Genomic DNA, 23,715 nt, shown 5'->3' on the forward strand with positions numbered 1-23,715 from the left:
GTTGTAGACGCCAAACACCTGGAGACCTCCACCAAGAGAATTTTGACCATGACTTGGAAGGACAAAAAATATAAGAATGTAATGAAATAGATTATAATGCAGATGGCTCAGTACATCAATGTCATACAAGACCCCAATCCACAACCGCTTTCCCAGGTACCTTTGTCATTTTATTTCAAGTCACCAATGAACCAAAAATTGCTTGATCAGGTTCAGAGAAGTCAGATGGTAGCAGACGTTTTTAGTGAGTGGCTTGAATCAATTGCTCAACAAGTCACAAGCTACATCTCTGATCTGATTAAGGTATTTGGAAGTGCAGAGTTTGTGGGCAAGAAATAAGAAACAAAAATAATCACCTAGGAGAAAGAGAAAAACAAATGGGTAGTTGTGCTCAAACAAATGAGAGATACCCAAAGGTATGGAGTCATGAACTTCCTGGCAGAAAAACCAGTGCATGGTCTAGACGACAATGTGCTTTATGTATGTAAAGAAAATATCGAATGGAGGAACTCAATTATTGAACAGGGGCATGAAGAATCAATCAAACGTTCGAAGGAGTTAAAAGAATTGATTAATATTATGCAAAAATATATGAAGTGCATAGATATTCAACTCTTGAAAGATGATAGGAAGACACTTGAAGGTTTAGCTAATATGATTCAAGCCTTCAAGGATCGAGTTCAACAAATCCAAGAAGCAAAATCCTTAACAATAGAAGACTTCTCAAAAATTGCACGATTTGAATCCATGCTGGTTGTTTGCTTTGATATCTCGAGACACATAAGGGCAAAGTTATATAGGTGAGAAAGTAGAAGGAGGTCTAGAAGCAGCGAATACTTCATATTGGTCTTTCGCAGTACCATCTCATCTTCAACTTGTCTACAACTCATTTGGAATGGCGCAATATCTGTAGCACTCCTTCACCTCAGGAGAAACAGGTGGAGGCCATGTCGACTACCAGAGCTTGATTACATAGTTGTTGCTTGTGACTTATTCCACTTTTCCTATTTTGGTAGTTGCTTTTTAGTTATAAGGATATACTTCTTTGATTGTCAGGGAGAGTTAAACATTTTACTCTGGTTTTAATTGTAAATAACTATCATGGCCAGGTGGCTATATATACTCTGTTATAAGCCTTGTAAAAGGTCCAAATTTTTTTTGGCTGAGATAGGACATAAGCTTTATATTTTTGCAATGCTATGTATTATGAATGAAAGACAAATTGATCTGTGAATGAGATTGCAGTATATTTCATCTTTTAAATCTGTGTATTTATAAATTGAAGTGTGAATCTTTGTGAAGATTTGATTCAATTGCGAAATTTGTCATATTTCTGATGCAGTGTATGTGAATGTGCAAAAAGAAAAACTTCTGAAATATCTATCTTGCCGATTAAAGGAATGAAATTCTGTGAGTTTTTAAAAAAAAATTGTGCTTAAAAATATTTGCGGTATTCATTTTGTGTTGACAAATGAATTCTTAAATACCTTTAATGCTTTCTGGTAAAAAGTGTGCATAGAAATTATTGTAACCTAAGCTTATTGAAAATTATTCTTGGGGACCTGTACTCGTATACAAAGGTTAACTATTTAAGAAGTTATCCAACTATTGGTGTGTTTTGTCTTTCATTTATGGGCATGCAGAAGTTAAAGAATTGAATTGTGTGAAAGACAAATCTATTAACCAACAAATGATCAACTAGACTAGGAGATAAAGAATGAAGCACAAATGAACTTGAAATTGAACAAACTTGCAGATCTGAAACTGATATACTGAAAGAATGAAAGGGGAAGGATTTTGGATGTGTACCTAATGCTGCAAATTAAATAAAATTTACCAGGACTAGGGTGCCACATCACTTTCCTTGATGGACTGATAGAGAGTTGCAACTGAAAGGATGCAAACTGGAGACCCTGAAGTTGTATCTTGCCAAAAATTACTAAAAAGTGGAGGGACCACAGTGCCACACCCCTGTCCTAGGTAGTACCAGGGTTCCACGCCCCTTTCCTTGATATATTTCTGCACTTCTGATACTTCTGAGTGGTTTTGATGCCTTTTTTCTAGAGCTGAAAGTCCTTCCGGGTACCTATTTTTGCACCTGCAACTGAAAAGGGAAGGTTTGGGTGGCTATATAGGGTTTTACCTCAGTAAAACCCCTATTTTGGTGATTTCCACCTCCACAAATAGTCGATAATGTATTAAAAATGTGTGTGCTAGAACCTTGTGTCTATGCAAGATCCTAGAATGAAAGCAAACAATCTAGAGCAACCCTAAAGAATAAACCCTAAATGCTTGTAATTGACAAAGTAAATGCTCTAAATCAATGATGCAAAGTGATGTAAAGCATGAATGTAAATATGCAAGTTGATGTAAAGAAGCTCATACAAAGATATGAAAATAAGATGAAATCATACCAATCTGCAAGGGAGAGATATTGCCACAAGATCTCCTATTACTCTCCAATGTCTTCAAGGCTCCTAATTGATGATGAATGCTTGATGAAATTCTTGATGAATGTTGTTGAATATTGTTGAAGACTTCACATAGGCTTCTCTTTCACTACACAGAAGGCTCCTTGTGCTTGCTTTGTTGAAAACTCCCTTAGATTAGATAGATCTTAGTTGCCTTCAAATGAAGAAAGAGAGCTCTTATGTATGAAACTCTAGATCTTAATTTTGACTTAATTCCGCCTTTAGGCTGACCTAGGAATTGAATTTCCCTCCAATATTTTGGGGTTAAGCATTATAATATCATAGAATTGTGCTCCCAAAATTTCGAGAAAAAGCTGAGGACCATGTGCACTCCCGCCACGGTTCGACCAACTTTTCACCAAATTTTCAGGACTGTTAAATATGATGATATTAGAGAGAATTACAAAGTTACAACTGATTTTGAGGTGTTTTGATATGCGAAATCGAGCCTTAAAGGTCAAAATAGGACATAACTAGGGTTTATGATTAAATGATTTATTGGAGGAATAAAATAAAAAGGGGCACACTTAAGGTAAAGGGCCCAATTTTATGATGTATGAAGTGATGAAATATGACTTTAGATTTAATTAAATTAATTAATTAAATTCTTAAATAGAAATTAGAAATGCAAGATGCAAGACATTCTAAGGCGGGTGCTAACCTAAGTGTGAAATTGCACCACCCTGGCAAGGGTGTACATTTTACGACACTACAATATGTGATTACATTAAAGATGCAAAGCATCATTATCTGTCATTGCAAATTTGAGGTATATCTTTCCATTGCTTATTTAAGTATTTTCAATATCTCATTCAAGGTTAATTCCTAAATCGGGGTTTGACTTAGGCAAACCCCTATTCCCAACCTATTTTGTTTCTCTAGTGTGTGTAGGAATAGATACAGAGTTGGGATCTTCAAAATTGGCTTTATTTATAATGACAAATCAATCCCCCATTGGAGCAAAAAAAGTGTCGAGGACCAAAGTGTTCGTCGTCGACCGCTCTAGTCCTGACAAATCAGGAGCTTCTTCTAGGAACAAGTCTGAATACTCTTATAATCATTTGTTCCAGGTTCGTGGCTCAATCCAACGATTGTAGCTCACTATTCACACATAATTACTTCAATTTCAACTTGTTTACTCTAATTTCACCATCTTCAATAATTCAATTCAACTCAAGGAAAGAAGAGGCTCATCCAAGATCCCTGGAATCTGATCAACAAGAAGACCTCTTAGGTTTAGATTTATCAAATTTCTATCTTTCCCTAATGTATTGGTCCCTAAATAAAAATTAGCGGTTTTCATCCTTCTTGTGGTGGAAACCCTAATTTTTTACCAACAGATTTTGGTGAACACAACTCCTTACACCTTTAATTCTGATTTATGTTCTCAGATCTTAGTGTTTATGCAATTTAAAATTAAAATTTACATTTACAAGTTTAATTTCCAATTGAATTTTAAAAATTTAGAGGTTAATTTTGCAAAAACCCTAATTTTTTCTAAAATTGAGCTTGTGGGTTGCCTAATTTGGATTAATTGTTTCAGATATGGTTTAGAAACATTTAAATTTTCACATTCATATTCATAGATCTCATTTTAATCTTACATAAATTTAGAGGTTTATTCATTAAAAAAACCCTAATTTATTTTGGTTAATTAGATTTGTGGGTTGTATAATTCATCACTTTAATTTTCAAATTTGAATTCGAAAATTAATAATGACAGTTAAAAGGTCACATTTATTTGTTATTTCGCATATGATTACTTTGTTTTTCAATATTATGTATCATAATCATGTGTTGGATAATGGCTTCTTTCACTTCACATTACTTTTTTTCATTCATAACACTTTGACATATTGCATTTTTAGAATTTCCAAATTTATTCCTTTCAATCAATTAAATATCAAATCTTTCGTTTATAGTGTATGTTGTTTTATTGTGATATTTTTAGGAAAATGCATTCCATATATAGATCATATTAAAGCTTTTGTAGATCCCAATCCTAGAGATGTTAATGGAAAACCTAATACTTGTACCTCTCCTAGGGTATCTAATGTGAATGAAGAACAAGCTAATACTCCTATAAATGATCTCTCTAATGGAGAACAAGGATTGAAGAGCAACTTGGAACCATATTCTTCTCACACATATACCCTAGTGCAAGGGGGGCAACATCAAAATATTGGTGTTTCTATCTCTCTAGATCCTCCTTATTCTACTAGAGCGTATTTTAATCATCAAAACATTTGCACACAAGATGATGTTATGAATTTTATTCATGATCTATCTCCCAAAATAACATTAAGCAAAGATGAGGCCTTAGATGATGAGGACCTTTCTTCCCAATCTACCAAAGAGGATATGCACCATGAAAGAAAGACAAATCCTCTACAAGATATTCCTTCATTTGCTTGTCCCTTTGTTCCTTCTAAAAACACTTACATTAGAAATTTCAAAGAAATTCATTATAATGTTCCTCCTCATTTTCAATTAAGAAATTCTTATAGGAGTGTCTTTAACACAATATCAAACACAAGGTTTTGGAGGACAAAGACTTGGAAAATTTGAACAAGAAATTAGAGTCCCTATAAATCCTCCTACACAGACTAGCATAGAAGGCTTAAGAAATTATCATAATTCTCTTATGGATGATATCCTTAGGATTCAAGACTTCAAAGATCATCTTGCAAGATAGAAAACCTATCATTAAGCTAAAAGTGTTTCTTCAAATTTTCCTTTTTGCTTATATCACCAAACTAATGAACACACTACCAATGATTGTCTTGATTTTCAAAATAGAATGCAAGGACTCATTGATAGAGGCATAGTTAGAATCATAGATGACAATCATTCTTCTTCTAACAATCCTTGTGCTGCATCAAAAGAGACAAGACCTAATCCTATTGATGATAAGGAAAGATTAGCAACTATAACCTTTTGAAAGTTAAAGTATGATAAGAATGTTGTTTTTCCTTTCGTGGAGTTTAGCAAAAAGCATAAAGAAGGTAGTGAGAGTTGTCTTTTTCATCATGGTGGTTCTCATTCTCTTGGAAAATGTAAAGCATTTAAGGAATTTGTTCAAGAATAATTTCATAGGGCTCAAATAGATCTTTCAACTGATCCTGCTTTCTTTCTTTGTGAGAAAGCAGTGCCTTAGCATTCTTCTCACCCTTCATGTTTCTCTTCACCCTATGACACAAGTAGTTAACTTAATTGGGGTCTCTTTTTAATACGAGATGATTCTTTTTAAAAATCAAACATCTTGGGGCATCAAAATGGTTCATCCTTGCCTCTATATTATTTCTTTTCTATATAAGATTTTACCAATTCCTTTTAAGGGTTGCATTTATCATATTTTTATATCCTTTCTTGCATGAAATAGTATGTCTCTTATGATAAATCTCTTCTTGGGGGAGTTTTCCGTCTCTCTCTCTCTCTCTCTCTCTCTCTCTTTGAAGATTACCTCTTCTTTAGAGTTGAATTTTACATATATTAATGTCTTTTCTTGCATGGAATATTCCATCACGTGAGTATATTGTGCATTAGCTTATGTCTAATATCTCCTTAGAGGTTGTGTAATTATTCTCATTGTCCTTACACTAGGGGGAAATGCTTTCTTTCTCTTTTTCCTTTCTAAGGATCTACTTTTTCTTTGTTGAGTGGTGTTTGTTTGTGATTTGATGTCATTCCTTGTGTGAAGTTGTTGTTTGCTCAAGGAATATCTCTTATGTAAGAGGTGTATGTCCTTGGCTACAACCTCTTTTTCACCTGGAAATGCACATCCATTATAAACTTACCCCTAACATTGGGTCAAAAGTGTGTTGTCCTTATGAAGAATCCCTTTCACCTAGCAAAAGGGGGAATGCATGCATTCTTGTTCCCCTTCCTTTCTTTTGGTAGAAGATGTTATGTTTGTTCAAGAACTCCTCTTAGAGGTAGATGCCTTTTGAGAAAAAGATATCTTCTCCTCCAAGTATCCTCTTTACACTTGTTCCAAGATATCCCTTTTTCAACTATCTTATTATTGCTTGTAAGAGTATTCTTTTTAGCTTAGATTTATGACATTGTTGCCTAAAGGATCTCTTCTCGGTGTTGAAGGCGGTTATCCTTCTTTTTATCTTCCTTAAGACATCAACATAGGGCTATGTTGACATCTTAAGGGGGGGCAGCCATGTTTCCCTCTTTGTACTATATTCTAACATATCTTTGCATGTCTTAAATAGGGTATTCAAACTCGAAACCAGAGAAAACAAACTCTTATATGAGATGCTTCATGCCTAAAACCAGATGATATATGTCTTAGAGAAGGTATACATTACTAAAAGTAGAGAAAACAAACTCTTACACGAGATGTATTAAATGGAGCCACACATTCTTGAAACCAGAGAAACAAACTCTTAAACAAGATATTCTTGAAGCTAGACATTCGCCCCTTGGCATTTGCATTTATATTATATGTCTTAAATAGGTTGATGCACACTCGAAACCAGGAGAAACAAACTCTTATATGGGGTGTTATATACTTGAAACTAGACATCACTTGTACACACACATGAGGATGGGTGAAACTAGCAAAACACAACTAGAATGTTCTTACTCTCCTCCCCAACATGGATCACCTAGAAAAACAAATCTAGAATGTGTATCCATGTCCTTTCTCATTCTTGTCATGGATCACATAGAAAAACACATCTAGCATGTATCCATTCTCCCTCTTTCCATCTTCTCATGAACTCATAGCTTTGCTATTGGTGGTTCATGGATGATGCATGCTTCGGTCTTTTATGTGATCACTTGTGTTCTTGAGATGGCATTTTTCAAGAATGATATTAGTGCTTGAGACATTTTGATATCGAGGTCTCTTCAACTAGTTGACTTGAGGTCTTGTTTTTGGTTTTTAGCTTTTGTGTTGTGTGTCTTTTTATTTTTGTTTGCTTTTTGTTTCCTTTTTGCCTTGTTTTGTGTGTCATTGTATGCATTTGAGTCATTTAAGATCCCAATATTGGGGGCTTAGTTCCTCGAAACTAGTGATGTCTTATATTCTTTATGATTGCGCTCCTTTCTTCCATCCCTTTCATCTCTCTTTCGTCTACTTTACTGTAAGTATTTACATAGGCTCATACTCCAGTTAAAGTGGGGACTAAATGTAGCGTCGTAAATTATCACCAGGCCAATTTACACCTCATGTTTGTGCCCCTATTTTAGTGCATCTCCCCCTTATCTCCTATTCAGTACCTTAACTCAAGTTTTTATGCCACACACACCTACCAAATGACTCTTTGGAGGGGTGTCCTCTATGGGCCAAATTTTTGGCTCCTAATTGATGAGGACCAGGGTGTTAGTGCCCTGGTCTTGGACCAGAGTGCCCAACGCCTTGGTCCCCCTCAATGGGACCCAATTTTCAAGGAAGGGATGAGACCTATTTCTCCGGTGGGAAATGAATTTGGTGGCTCTACATGACCGTTGGAGGTCGGCCTAATTAGTAAATCGACCTAGAATGTCATATATAAAGACATTTGATCAACTCAATTTCATAACTAGCAAAATTCATCCAGGTAGTCAATCATTTAAGCATTGAAGTGTTTATCATCAAGCATTTCCAAAGATTTTCAAGGCTACATTTTCTTGATTCAACCATCGTGGAGCAAATTACATAATTCATATGCAGGCATGTGTGTGTGATTAGGGTTTTGTCCTGCCCATGCTATTTCATACAACATATGTTATTACATTCAACAAGCAAAACATCATTATCAGTCATTGCAGATTTGAGGTATATCTTTCCATTGTTTATTTTAGTATTTGCAATATTTAATTCAAGGTTAGTTCCTAAACCAGGGTTTGACTTAGGTAAACCCTTGTTCCCAACCTATTTCCTTTCTCTAGTGCGTGCAGGAATAGGTACAAAGTTGTGATATTTAGAATTGGCTTTATTTACAGTGATGAATCAATCCCCCATTGGAGTGCGAAAAGTGCGAAGGACTAGAGCGACCATCGCTCCGGTCCCGATAAATCAGGAGCTCCTTCGAGGAATAGGTCCGAATACTCTTATAGTCATTGGATCCAGGTTTGTCCCTTGATTCGACAACTATAGCTCATTATTCACACATAATTACTTCAATTTCAGCCTGTTTACCCTAATTTCAACATCTTTAACAATTCAATTCAACTCAAGGGAAAGAAGAGGCTCATCCAAGATTCCTAGAATATGACCAACATTTAGACCTCTTAGGTTTAGATCTATCAAATTGATATCGTTACCTAATGTATTAGTCCCTAAGTAAAAATTGGCAGTTTTCATCCTTCTTGTGGTGGAAACCCTAATTTTTCACCAACAAAACAACATTTCAAATATCTCCACAAACAACAATCTCCCCCTATGATGAACACTCCTTCAATTTTGCATCCTGACATCAATGTGAACATTTGTGGTAAGCACTTTTCACTTTAGAAGGCCACATAAAATGATATTAAAATATTATTTTGCCTCCTTAAATTCAACATCCATTTTATTTCACTTAAGTGATAAAGTTACTTTACAATATAATATATCTTAGTCTTAGTAAATTCAACAAGTCTTGAAACTAAAGACTTTGTGCTCTAAAGCTGAGGAAAATCTGAGATTGAGACCAGTTACCCAAAATCACATTTACTACAAATAGTAATGTGCTAAAAATAACCAAACCTATATAAGCCCCAAAATTGAAGATACTTCATGTCGAGACTAAGAGGAGACCAAAATTATGACCGACCACCAAAAATAATGTTTACTAAAAATAGTAAATTAGCCAAAACTCCCATTTGACTAATCGATGTCAGAATTGATATTACTAAAAAATAATAAGTTATAGACAAGCTCAAAATCACTCTAAAAAGTGTCATCCATCTCTATCACTCTGTCTGAACATATTGATGACATCAAAATACTCTTTTGATCTTACCAACACCAACCTGGAAAGCCTATACCTATTGTACTATAGAAGAAGAAGAAATAAAATAAATTATTTTAACATCCACGAGACTAAAGATAGCCTATGGGACAAACTGCCAACCACATTGGATTAAACACTGATTGCCCTCTGCATTTCATCTCTCTTCTTATGCAACGTGATGATAAGTGCTCCCAACTTCTCAACAATTCCCTCACTGAAAAGATTGTCTAAAGAGTTAGTTGTCAAGATGTTAATATAGCTGTCCCTGCTGTCCTTGAAAGCTTCACATTCTAAAATGAAGTGTTTTTCCATTTCCACTTTACCCGTTGAGAAGAAAATGCATACTCTCCTCCCAAACTTCTTTAGGTCTTTTCCAACGACCGGTTTCACTACGAAGTTGGTGAGAATTAGTTCTTAACTGAGCAATAAGGATTTTGGCTCTCCAAGGAATATTGACCCCTATGTACGTCTTTTGCTGATAATTACAAGTGGGGTTAAACTCTTCAATATAGTATTTTTTTTTTCCCAAGGTTTTAATCCCAAGTGCACTTGCGAAACTTGTCTATAACAAATGCTTTTTTCTCCTTGCTATTGGTGGGGCATGCGTTCAAGTAGATATTCCATTTACTTAACCATTTGTTATTTTGTTGCATCCAAGTCTTCTTTCTTTTGCATAGAGTATCATTAAAGACGATCCTAGGCCATCAGTCCTCATCCATTCTCTCAATTCTTTTGAGTAACTTATGAGTCTCGTCATAGCAATAGCCTCAATGGGTGCTGCCCCCACTTCACTCAACACAATGTCATAAGATATTGAATTTTTACGCTTGAACTTGTTTGTAATCAAACATTTTTGAATTTTCTCAATTTGTTTCCATTGCAAGATAGATGTATTGCTACCCCACACTTCACAACCATAAAGGACAACCAGAAGCACTAAAAGACCAAAAAGAGTTTGAAAGGTCTTCCAGTCCCATAACTCAGCCTCTCTACACCTATTCTGAGAGGTATAGAAAATTTTCCACCCTCCCAAAACTCTCTTGTTTCTGCACCCTTCCCAGCTTAAGTTTTTGTTGAAGTCAATACCAAGGTACTTGTAATCTGTTACTTCTTAAAGAGTATTACCTTCAAAATGGAACACATGCTGGTCATGTTTTCTTTTGGTAGAGAAAATCATCACTTTTATTTTGCTGATGTTAACTTGCATCCTCACAATTCTACAAAATTGGTCAAGGGAGAGTAGGTGTTCCTGTAAACCAATAACAAACTTAGCAATAATGATAAGGTCATTTGCATATAAAAGGAGTCTTATGACAAACTTGCCCAAGTGAACACCATCCCCATTTTGTAAGTTTAACCAATCTTCGAGTTTGTCAATGTATAAACCAAAAAGTGTAGGAGATAGAGGGCAACCCTACTCGACCCCAATGTCACTCCTAAAACTTTTTGAGATGCTTGCCAAAATTCTGATTTTAACTTTGACCTCTTCATACAACCTATGAACAGCTGCCCTGAGATGACTAGGAACTCCGAATTCCTCCATTCTGTAATAGGGATCGTGTCAAATGCTTATTTGAAATCTACAAAACAGCAAAAGAACTTCATCCTTATAAGAAAACTTGAAAATGAAAATATTTCAATCGATAGATGAACTATAGATGGAATAACGCTTTATTGTAAAGTTGATAACTTGTGAGAATATCTATCCTCGGTATCAAAATATGTTACACGCGTTATTTGAATCCATATCTAGGTTACATAAGGATCATTTTAACGGTCTCAGCTTCGTATACCCACGTTCTCTTAATCTTTTAGTTTGGTAAATGCAGCTCACAAATTTGCCGCTCAAACCAGGAGTTGTTTGAATTATCATTATTAACATGGATAGGAATAATAATGGCTTCTGAGAAGAGAAGTAAAAAATCACAACTTGCAGACTGTACAAATATCCCGCACCTTTCCAGGCCTCGAAGATCCTGTTGCTCCTACGCTTCACCATCTACCACCAAGCTAAATTCAACCATCCAATCACCTCAACCAAATAACCTGTTAATTGTTCCCAACTATCCCGTTACTGGCAGCAACGACAATCAGAATCAAAATGAAGGCTATCTTAGAGTTAACAGCTTTCCTGCTTTATCGACGGTTTTACCGGGCGTAAGAAGTTACGAGACTCTCCAATGTGCTCAGGATAGCGATCAGAATAATGGGGTTTACAGCAAACGCGGGGAAAGGGAAGGGACAAGTTTGCAGGTGACCTCCAGTTGCCCTCCGCTTGGAAGGGGTTCTCTTAAAAGGTATGTCAACAGAAACGTAGAAAGTATTTCTGATAGTTGAAATTGTGTAGAGTCAGGGTTTTAATTTAGGGTTTTGGTTACAACTAGTTGAGCTAAAAAGGCCATCCCTGCCCCTTTAAAGCTAGTTCCTCTGTTTAACAAGCTATTGTTTCGTAATTAAAAAAACAAAGTTACAGTTTTTTCAGATTCCATAAGCATAGATATTTTGTTGCTAATGATATTCAAACATCAAAACTTCCCACTGCTTCTGATCGCTTCAACTTGATGATGCGGCTTACCTATTGATTGTTCGCTAGCATTAGCATAGGTTCTTTCCATCTGAACGTTCTTTTGTTCATGTAGAAGGTTAACTGTTGAACTTCATAAATTATTAATATGTACAATTATTTTTTTGTGGGGTATCGATGAGTTGGCTTGATTGTGGTTATGCCTTTTCAAAATTTACAGAATTGGCCTCCAACTATTATGCTGTAGATACGAGCTTTTGAATTCCAAGTATCTGGTCATCATTATATCATTGAAAGTGTTGGAAAGCCACAGTTTTATTATGTTAGCTAAAATTTTTGCCACTATCCCATTTCTTAACCTCTGGTCAAATTTATTCATGGTCCAATAATTTAGCTTATAGTTTTCTTGGTAACGGCACATGTATGCTTATCAAAAAAGTTCTTAAGTATTTTTTTTATTGATTTGTCGAATGCACGGAAAAGATTTACATGCCAAAGTACCAAGAAACATTAAATGCTTTAAAGAGCCACACGAGGTGAAGTGGTTGGAGAAACATGTGTTATGCGGATGTGACAAATTGTACAGTTGCCAATGATTTGTTCTAGTGGATTGGAAACTCCATAGAAATGGTTGAATTAATCATTTAAGCTATAGTGACTCCAACTACCAGAAATTGTGATCTGCAGAATGTCTTAAGCCATAACTATATAGTTCTAGGCTTCTAGCAATGATAATGTCAACTAAATGAGCTATCATCTCTATGTTTATGGGCAAATAATGAAATTGATATAGTTTTTCCGCACTTACTCCTGTTCTCCTGCTTATCTAGTTGATTCCAATTTTTCTTTGAATGTTTAACCTTTATCTCAGCATGTTCTAACCATGTCATTAACACCATAGTAGCATATTGTGGGAAAATATCACAATTTATTCTGAGATTTTGGATTTTGGCATGAATCCTAAGTTTTCTTAAAAGTTGTGCATGTATTTTGTCAACCATTTCTTTTGGCTTTTTAGTGACAAATTGTCTCTACTTCGTTCCTTTTTATCATAGTTACCAAGAGACTTGTACCTTGACCCTTGGTACTCATCACTTGAATAAAAAACACATGCTTGTCTTGGAGAGATATAGGGATACATCTCCAAACATTAGGAGACTTCAAATGAAGTTTCTTTGCATCTCCTATACGTCTCCTATAAGCATCCTTTGAAAATGAAGAAACTTCCATAATATCTTTTTCAAATGTATCACATAAATTACATTAGATTTCCTAAAAGTTTTCTAAAAGTGTTGATATGTGGTTGAAAAAAATTTAAAAGAAATAAACTAATACACTTGTACTTTTATTTGATGGCATACTGGTAGCCCTCTCTGTCTCTTATATCGGTACCGATACTAGTACCTATGTCATGGTAACTTTGCTTTTTATTAATGCATTCAACATTTTTTTTAATTTAGGGTTTGTGCAATGTTTGCATTCATCATTTGGAACATGATGGTGTTAGAAGCTCTGTTGCCATTGCACCAAAAGATTGACCTGTTGATGCCCGATACAATTGCGAGACTTAATGAATCCACCGGAAGCGGTTAAGCCATGTCGAGAACCCAAGCATCGTGCTGCACAGCACAAGGAGACCAAGGGCGTACACCTTGCAACAATCCCCCCCCAGTGCAAGTGAGGGGTTCAAACCCGTGACCCAGGTTCTAATACCACTTGTTAGAAACTCGGTTGCCATTGCACCAAAAGATTGCCCTGTGTTGTCTGTATTTTTGCATTCACAAAGTTGGACAACCCTTTAAAATTTTTGTTCGAAAATGAAAATTCTTACTCTAAGGCATGCTTTCTGAGGCAAAATTTTTGCTTCTGGTTAACTTGGACTGATCTTTGGTCCATCCTCGATCCGCGTTTCAAATTTCATCGCGTTTCGAGTTCGTTTGCCATGTCTTTCTTTCAAAATCGGGTTTTATTTTTTGGACTGCAAATGGAAAATTTTCTTTCCTTTGCAAGTATAGAGTTTTCTTTATGTTTTAGTGTTGTAGGGGTTTTTTCTAGCAATTACAAGTGCACTTTATTTCAAACTTGTAACTTGTAACTTGCTTTTTATTTTCCATTTCCCTTTTTGTCTTTTAAGTTGTTTGTAGGAACTTTTTGGACAAATTGCAAGTGAATTTAAAATTACAAGTTTAATTAGAACTTGTAAGTTCTCATAAAAGTTCCTACTTTGTGCTTTTAAGTTGTAATAGGGGTTTTATTTCCCTATTACAAGTCTTTTAAATTTTTTTAAGTGTTTTCATGTCTTGTGTTTACTTGTAATTGGAATTTTATTTCCCTATTGCAAGTTTTTAAGTTTTTATTCCTTTTAGTTGTTAGGGGGGTTTTATTTTCCTATTGCAAGTCGTTTTGCTCTTTATGTTGTTTCTTTTTGTGCTCTTCTTTCCTAGAAACCCGAAATTGCTCAAGTGAAGGAAAAAGTAATGTAATTTAAAACTTGCAAAGGGGTTTTAAAAACCCGATTACATCTTTGGAGGGCACATTTGCTTGTAGTTTGAAAGGAAGAACCTGATCTGCATTTTTGCTCCCACAAATCCAATTTTGGTGGCATTCTTCCCCTAAATCCATTCCACATTCATGCTATGCTGTTAGGAATCATTGCTTGTTGCCACGTTTTCTACCAAAAATGAGATTGGGCAAACATGTAAGGTGTTTTGGAAGACGTTTTTGTTGGTTCTTTCCACGTTTCGGGTGCTCCTTTTCCACCATTATTGACACGTTTTGTATCTTGCATTAATGTAAAGTGTTTGGCATCAAACATGAATCTTCTTTCCAAGCCGTTTTTTGTGGAAAGATTTGAAGGCAAAACTGATTTTGTTTCCTGATTGCAATCATAACGGGGTGGCTTCCTTATCTATTTAAAGAGCATTTCGGTTTCTTCTAAGTCTATTTGCTTTGATCTAGGGCATTCTTCAAGCAAGGTATGTGATTTTCAGTTTTGTTTTTGTTTTTCTATTTTGCTTATGCTTTGTATATATCTTGTTCTTGCTTGAATTCGGATTTGCATAAGTTCTTCCCATTTTAGCCAAATCTTGAATGCAATTTGGAGATTGTAATGTTTTTCCCCTTTGTATTCTTTCCATCTACTTGCATTCGGGTTTCTAAAATCCGATTGCAAGTAAGTTGAAGAAGTTGGTCTTCCCCTTTGGTAGAAAAGACGGGTTTTATAAACTTGATTACAAGTAAAGTTCTTCCCATTTCACATGTGGTCAAAATGAGACGATTCTTCCAAATTCCATTCATAGTTATTCATGGTTACTATCCTTGGTCATAAACTTCATTTTCCCTCATGTCAAAACCCCATTTTTACCATTTATCACACATTCACTTATTTTTTCCCATTTCAAGTCTACTTGCAGTCGAGATTTAAAAACCTGATTGCAGTTATGTCTTTCCACAAGTTTTTCCCCTTTTCATACTTGTAATACGTCTCCCAAGATCCGAATTTGGTCAAAAGTTCAGTTTTTAAAACCTCTTGTCTACCCATCCTTCCATCTTCAAAAGCTTTAGGGTTAGAGTTGAGTTTGTCCTCTTTCAAGAAGATCATATGGCTCTTTCATCAGATCGTGATGTTGCATTGACACTTCTGGATTTTCATCACAACGTTCAAGTTCTTGCTCAATGACTGATTTGCCAGCATCGTCTTCCCAAAAGAAGATGAAGTACAAATACGACAAGTATTAGAACGAGATCTCTCTTTCTCAAGTCTCTTCTTCATTGGATGAGATTAAGGATACAAAGATTGGGCACGTGGATAGGTCAGACTTTCTCAAAAGGGTTAAAAATCCCGTGGATTATAGCATGCAATGCTTGCTGGAAAGTCATCTCCATCTTGCTTCTTCCTTCCCAGTCGCTGCCATAGAGTTGGGATTCGTTCTTGCTTGTGCCGCTCACTTTGATTAGGAAACCAAAATTGTTAGGGATGATGAGGGTGAGGTAGTTATCCGTCTTGACGCTGAAACTATAGAAAAGATTTTCAAAATGCCCATAGCTCCTGTTTATGTAGAAATTTCAAAGGAAAGTGCAATAGAATACTACATGAAGAGGGAGAAGGAATGTAAGCGTCATATCAACAAGTGGATTCAGGAACCTGTTGTGACCATTTCACACATCGCCCCATTAAAATGGGGACCCCCTCTTTTTGCTCGGTTTTGCTTGTTTCTCTCTTTGCTTTTAGGGTTTTGGGTTAGTGAGTCAGTCGTCTGGACTGGAGTTAAGCCTTAGGGTTTCCGTTTTGATGTTTTCAGGCCGGTGTCTAGTCCAAATTTTGAAGATTGTTGAGCTTCCTCTCGTAGGATGCAATTTTGAAATAAGGTGAATCTGTCAGGGGGTCAAATGAGTTTGTCTAGGTTCAGTCAGATTTTGAATGCAAGTCCAAATTTTGCCTAAGTGTTAATGATGGTATTGTGAATTTTGTCCGGGTGATTTTTGGCTAATTTTTGAGAATTTTGATAATTGAGCCCGAGCATTGGAAATGGCCTAGTTTTGCCTTGTGAAGTGACTGAAGTCTTAAGATCTTGGTATTTTGGCCTATGGAAGTGAAATCGCTCCTGTCCCTCAGCCAGGGACCAGGGCGAAAATGATATTTTATGCATCTTGGTTATTAATTTATTTCATTTGTCTTGTGCAGGGTCGCCAGGAGATGCAGTTGAACACGGATTGGAGGTTTTGAAAGATTTTTGAGACTCAAAATGGCAAATTTTTTGAAGTTTAAGGCCAAATCGCTCCTGTCCCTCAGTCAGGGACCAGGGCGAAATGACTTACTTAGACCATTTTGACCTCATTTTGATCAAATTGGAGCGTCAAGGACGCAATGGAAGGTGAAATCAACATGATGGCATGCCAGGATTCAGCCGTTTGCAATAAAAGTTGAGCTTTTGCCCTCAAGGACAAAAATCGCTCCTGTCCCTCATTGAAGGACCGGAGCTTGTTTCTCAAAATTTCATTGTCCTTGCAGGACCAAGGCGATTTTTGGATTGGAAAAGGTATAAGAGGACATCTTTTGTCCATTGAATATAATTTGAAGAAATTTGCAAACAAGGAAACATGCTATGAAGACAAATCGCTCCTGTCCCTCACTGAAGGACCGGAGCTTGAAATCCAAAATTGCCTTGTCCTTGAAAGATTTGAACGATTTCGTGATTTGAGAAGAACAAGGGAGGTACATTTTACTCGTTGAATATAATTTGATTGTACCTCGAAGAAGAAAATTGGCCCTAGAAGCAAAATTGCTCCTGTCCCTCTGCCAGGGACCAGGGCGAATTTTAATGATAGCTCCCGTCCCTCTCTCAGGGACCAGAGCGATTCCTCCACAAGACAAGTTTTTGGCGAAGTGAAATGAGTTTTTAAGTTTGAGGCAAGTAAAGGGAGGCATAACGAATCTATTGGAGATCATTTGAAGATTGCAAGATACCAAATGAAGCCCATATTTGCCTAGGCGCTCCTGTCCCTCTCCAAGGGACCAGAGTGATTTCTTCTTAAGACAAATTTCCCACCAAGTTGGAGCAAGCCGCATGTTAAAGATAAGTGAAAGGGAACATGAGTCCGTTGAAGACAAATTTGAAAGTTGGCAAAGCACGAATGAGCTTATAAGTGAAAGTTCGCTCTTGTCCCTCAGTCAAGGACCAGGGCGAAATCAAGGCTATCTAATATTCTCCTCCAAGTTTAAACCACTCCAAGCCAAGGTACAAGGTGGCAATGATGTTTGGAACGCCTCGAAGAAGAACAAAGTTGCAAGGACCATGAAAATTGATGAAATTATCCAAGTTCGCTCCTGTCCCTCACTAAGGGACCAGAGCGAAATAGTCAAATATGCTTAAACTTTGAAGGCCACTTTCGTTTCAAACGTTCAAGAAGGAATAAAGGGCACCATTTTACGCCTTGAAGACAATTTGATATCAATATGATAGAGGATTTGCACCATAGACTAAAGTTCGCTCCTGTCCTTCAGTTAAGGACCAGGGCGATATTCACTAGACTGGTCATTTCTTTCAAAAACCACGTCAAGGCGAGGTCGCGCAAGGTCGAAAATGTCTTTGAGAAGATGATAAGCAAGGAACCAAATGTCAAAAAGTGACTAACTTGAGCAAAGAAGCAAGTTCGCTCCTGTCCTTCAGTCAAGGACCAGGGCGATATTCATAAAATCAATCATTTTTCTTCCTAGATCACATCAAAGCAAGGTTACACAAGATCCGAAATGTCATTTGAAAGGTGATGAACAAAGAGTTAAGGTGAAAAGATGACAAATTTGAGCTAGAATTCAAAGTTTGCTCCTGTCCCTCACCAAGGGACCAGGGCGATATTCACTTGAATATCAAATTTGCCTTGTAAAGGACAAGTAAAGTACGCGTGGAATGAAAGGATAAAATTGTTACTTGCCTTGTGATGCAAATTGGTGATTAGAGAGGCGAAGACCAAGGAGTAAATGCAAAGTTCGCTCTTGTCCCTCACCAAGGGACCAGGGCGATAATGATCTTAAGAGGCATTCATCTACAACATCGAATCGATCAAATTCAAGATTCCCAATGAAGATGCCAGTTTCAACGTAGGGGAAGTGGTTTTGAACGTAAAAGGGGAGAAATTCAAGAGCAAAATGCTAGATCGCTCCTGTCCCTCTCCCAGGGACCAGAGCGATATGGTTTGTATCCTTGACATCTCTCACGTGTTTGGCGCCAATAAATTTTGAATTGCATTAAATGCTAAATTTCGATAAACCTTGATATTTTTAATTAAAATTGGCATTTAATGGGTGCGCACAAGGCATTTAATAATTAATTTTGCCTTTTAAAAATCGAAGCTATTAATTACAAGGCATTTAATTAATTAATTATTAATTTAAATAAAAAGAGGAGTGCGCTTGGGTTTTATTTTTATTTTTACAAAGTCGGCCTCCATTTTTATTTAAAGTTTATTTATTGTTTGCCTATTTTCAAAAGTCGGCCCAGGGGAAATTGAAGATGTAAGCGCCTATAAAGGGGAGGTATGATATCTCATTTCAAATCATCATTCAATCATTGTTGCATGCGATTTTGGAGAGCAATAGGAGAAAGTGCGAAATATCATCAAGAAAGGAGTGCGAATTTTGTTGCAAGTGGAGCGAATTCTCTATCATCACGTTGGAGACCCCAAGGGTGGTGGAATTGACAAGAAAGGCGCCTTTGCTAAAGGAGGATCACGTTGAAGACTTCAAATTTCGTTTTTTGCCTAGGCGAATTTCATATTTTTGCATCTTTTTAGAGTTAGCTCTCAAGTGAGGTATGGCGAAGTCTTCTTTTGTCTAAATTTTGAATTTTGATCGTCATAGTCTTAATCTAAATTTTGAATTTTTGAATTTTCAGTAGCTCAATCGTATTTAGGAAATGATAACTCAAGGACTTATCATGAAGTTTCCTAAATTCAATCTTTAATCTAATTTATGTTTATGCATTGCAAAATCTATTTCTTATTATGAAATGTTGTGTAGGTGTTACAATGGCGACTCCAAAGGCGGGAGCATCCACCAGTCGTCCAACCCTCATGAAGGAAGATCAAAAGAACGAAGAATTGGAAACCAAGATTGTGTCTAAGTGGAGCAACATTGGAGATACCAACCTGGGAAACTTCAGTGTGAAGAAGTTTCGAGAGGTCCCTTACATTGGCAAGCCGTCACCTGTCGCAAGGAGGATAATTGAAAGTGGCATCATTAAGGCGGCCGGCTGTGCTCGCCATTATGATCCACAGTCCAGATCGATAGTGTCCAAGGAAGGAGACACTTTTGCTTATCTTTCAGAGGAAGCTATCAGTGAAGCTCTTCACTTGCCAGAACATAAAGATATGATTTATAAAAGCTTAGAAGGAGCCAGGTCCATGTACGAAGATGATCCAGACACTTGCCTAAGCATCATCAATAAGAATTGGTTACTCAAGAGTCGTCCTCGCTTGAGCAAGATTCCGAACACACCACATAGGATCGACTTCCAGGAGGAGTACAGAGATTTGATAACATTACTCAACCGAGTTACAGGGGCTCCTCAAGCCTTCTATTTTGAGAAGTGGATGTTCTACTTCATCCAAGTGATAGTTCAGGGAAAAGGAACAATCCATTGGGCTAGAATGATTAGCCATTGCTTGGACGTACAGTTAAGGAGATTGAAGGCTACCAAGTCTTTCCACATGAGTTCATACATCATATATGCCTTGATCAGGAGCTTTGAGTATGCAGGACTACCTCACAGAGGAGTGATCGGAAGAGGGCCCGGGGAAGTCAGAGTTTGTGATTCCTATGTTCACTTGCATCATCCGCCAGGAAGTAACTACAAGTTAGTCAATGATACCTTCACGATGAACATCACCAGGACATTGCAAGGCGGGATTCACAACCGGCTATCTCAGGATGCACAAGAACTTGTAAAGAGGTACGGTGCATGGTTTATCCAATTCCAGAAATTTACATATATTAGAGTTCATGGATGTCCTTCACCTCCCTACATGTTGCCAAGATATCCGACAGACAGAATAGTGTTACTTGAGGTAACAAGACAGTTGGCAGCTTATGTGAAAGCATTCAGACACAGACATGGAAATGGAGTTCCTGTGCCTATCATATTAGGGAATTCAGTTGAGGTATGTCCTAATGCTCTAGCTATGGATGATGCAGAGAAAGAGTTAGCTTTATATTCATTTTCATTCTTTGCCTTGAGAGAGAGCTTTGATCCATATGGGTATATAGAGGAGACAGTTGGAAGAAAATATAAGCATGAGTTTCAAATAGAGGACTTTGTGATGAATCTCTTGGATGACCTTGAAGTGAAAAGAAAGATGCATTCTAGATTGCCTTTAGACTTTATCAGAAAATGCAAAATTTACAGAGTGGCCGACCAAGCTCAGGACAGTGGCAGACATCTCCAGTCATCTTATGATCGAGAAAGCAAATCAGTGAGGCTAGATTGGAATGAACCCGAGGTTGTGGATCTAGATGCTTTGATGGCTCCAGTCTTGTCTTGTACTCGCAGATGGGTTGATGTGCAGCATCAGAAGTTGAGAGAGCAAGGCATATCTATGACTTTCACTTTGGAAGAAAGACCAGTTGAAGGAGGAGCAAGTGTAAGTGAGGGTAATCCTAATCCCAGAAATACAAGCGAAGGCAACCTTCGAAGTGTAAGTGAGGGCAATCCCCCTCCAAGAGGCTCGAAGAGGAAAGAGAGACCTGAGAAAAGAGAATCTTCCAAGAAGAAGCAAGAGGCCAACCGAGATCGTTCATCTGGCACATCTTCTCGACTTGAGAAGAGGACACTTGAGATAGAAGAGTCTATGGAATCAATGGTACAGAACAATAAAGAAGGACAGGCACCTCGAAGGTCACCAAGTGGGTCTCTCCAAGCTAATGAGCTACATGAAGATAAGGAAGATAATGAAGTAACATCTCCTCTCAGAGAAGAAGAAACATTGCCTAATGAGATACAGGTTAGAGAAACAAGATCTGCCATTCGAGATTGGTTAAAGGAGAGACTAACAAGGGTGATTGTGATCGAGGACGAAGATAATGTGATTGATTTAGAGAGCCTTGTTGGAAATTCCCAAGAAATGACAGAGAAGAGGAAGGCTACTAGGATGTCCAAGATGATCAGAGATGAGACAGGATCCAGGAAATTACAGATAGCTACACCAGCAGTGGACAAGTATGAAGGTGAGATCCTCGCAGAGGAATATGATGTAGAGACATTTGAGCTTGGTCCACTCACAGCCGAGCAGACGTTGGATGATGCCACTGATTCATTTGAGGCACTTAAGGACAAGCTTAGAGAAGAAATGGAAAAGAATAGGAAGCTTGAGCAAGAGGTCAGTGCTTGGAGGGGCTACTTTAGCCATCTCAATCAGCCTTTGAGACGTCAGGATCCAGCAGTATCTCCTACACAGGCACGTCCCCTTGAATCAGTTGGCGAGGCAGAGAGAGTCAGGAGTTTGGTTCAGCTTATGAGCTCTTGGATTGACAAATCCCATACAGTTGCTATTGAATTTGCAACAAGGATGATGCAGACCATTCACCGAGCTATTCAAGTTCTTGAGGTCATCCACAACCTAATGATAACTGTAGCTGCTTTTGCTCATACTAAGGATGTTATCATTCCTGTCTTGCAAGTAATCAGACAAACATCAAGGAAGGTCCTAGCACAAGAAAAGATAATGGATGGAGGACCTCATAGTTTACTCCAATGGTCAACTTTACTCCAGATGAAGGAAGTTCTTTTTGAGGACATCAGTAACAAATGCAATCAAGCTGAAGAGATTATCCATCCGATCCAGGACAAAGTGTTCGAAGTATTATGTGCTATTCTTGGCAGGAGGATTGCAGTTGAGACAGATGTGGATTTGCAAGAATTAGAAGATAGAGTCAAGGTCATCTTTTGCAAAGATGAGAATGTTATTACAAATGAGCAACGGGATCAGATGTTTGCCACCATGCTCTTGATTGAGAAGATCAAAGAACTTGAACCTGGATGGGACGTTGCTCTTCTCAGGGCTTTCGATCAGGTCATCCACTTGGAGGAACGAATGAAGAATCTTCTCGAGATTCCAATTGCTGAGATTGAAGGAATCGTGTCTAGATTCATTGCATATGCTAAAAAGGAGCATTGGAAAGGGAATAAGATTCTAGATGAGAGGTTGTTATAGATGTTGTGGCATCTTAATTGTCATTGGTCTATGTCTCCTAGATTTTCATGCCAAATTTAATATTTGGCTATGCATTTAATATTGTTCAGTAAAAAGGGGGCTATTTGTAATAAACCCTAATTAGGGTTTAGGTGCCATAATCTTGGCCATTGATCTTCTTTTGATCTGGACCGTTCATTGTAATTGAGGATGCTATATATACCCTCATTCCTTTTCATTTTGTCATTAGATATCAGCATTAGTGATTAGAGATTAGCAATTTGATAGAAGCAAGTATTTTGTAGCAAGATTGAGCTTTGAAGAAGGAATTTCAAACAATTGTTGTTCATGATGGCTTTGAGATCAATAAAATATTGAAGCTATGGTGTTTTATTGCAATTCTTATGGTTATCTTCATGGTTGTTTACTTTCTTGAATCATTCTCAGTCAAAGTAGGATTTAAGTTTGAAGGACTAAGTGTTGGGCTTGATCTTTGGTGAGATTCATATTCCAAACCACTAGCTTCTTGCTGATTGTAGGAACGCCTTGCGTGGTCAACTGGATAAACTTGAATCACTCAAACCTTCAATCATTGTTGTATCTTGGATATGTGCCTTTGTGGTAGTGTCTATGATCCTTGGTGAATTGAAAATCATTTGTTACCTTAGAAGATCGCATCAATTTCAATTGAGTTGTTATTTTATGGCAATATTGAAGTTGGTAGAATCTTGCCAAGTCTCGTCCACATTGAGTCATTCTTAGGGTTAGATTAGACCAGATCTCTTGCAAGCCCTACTCTTTTGATCTTTTTTGAGAATTCGTTTAGTTTAGGAAATTCTGCTTCGGAAACGTAAGGCCCCTCGATGACACAGCAATCACAACGACCACTGGTGCTTATCCACACGTAGAGACCCTACTTAAAAGAACATTGAAGTCACCCTAACTGATCCTTCTTGCGATATCTTCTGCAGTTAGAGATTTTATTCAAGAGAGGATAAGGTACCCTTGGGTATTTTATTCTGTGTATGATTGTGTACAAAATACACGTCAACAGAACCTAGAACTTGTCTTACCCGCTGGGCTAAGTTGTTTCGCTGTGATTTCA

General features: G+C 37.2%; 1 protein-coding gene across 2 annotated transcripts in view; it reads left to right on the forward strand.

Moving 5' to 3' along the window:
* The first annotated feature begins 11,077 nt into the window (after positions 1 to 11,077).
* The window catches only part of LOC131069424 (uncharacterized), a 116,691-nt gene continuing 104,053 nt past the window's right edge, over positions 11,078 to 23,715 (forward strand). The window contains exon 1 of one of the 2 annotated variants that reach the window (XR_009112130.2): positions 11,078 to 11,700. Coding sequence is in view for 1 of the 2 variants with exons in the window: in XM_058004843.2 (XP_057860826.2) it covers positions 11,300 to 11,700 (401 nt within the window). In the remaining variant the exon portion in view is untranslated. The remainder of the gene's footprint in view (positions 11,701 to 23,715) is intronic. The other variant, XM_058004843.2, reaches the window with a different exon arrangement.

Source organism: Cryptomeria japonica, chromosome 10, assembly GCF_030272615.1.
Source record: "Cryptomeria japonica chromosome 10, Sugi_1.0, whole genome shotgun sequence".
Lineage (NCBI taxonomy): Eukaryota > Viridiplantae > Streptophyta > Pinopsida > Cupressales > Cupressaceae > Cryptomeria > Cryptomeria japonica.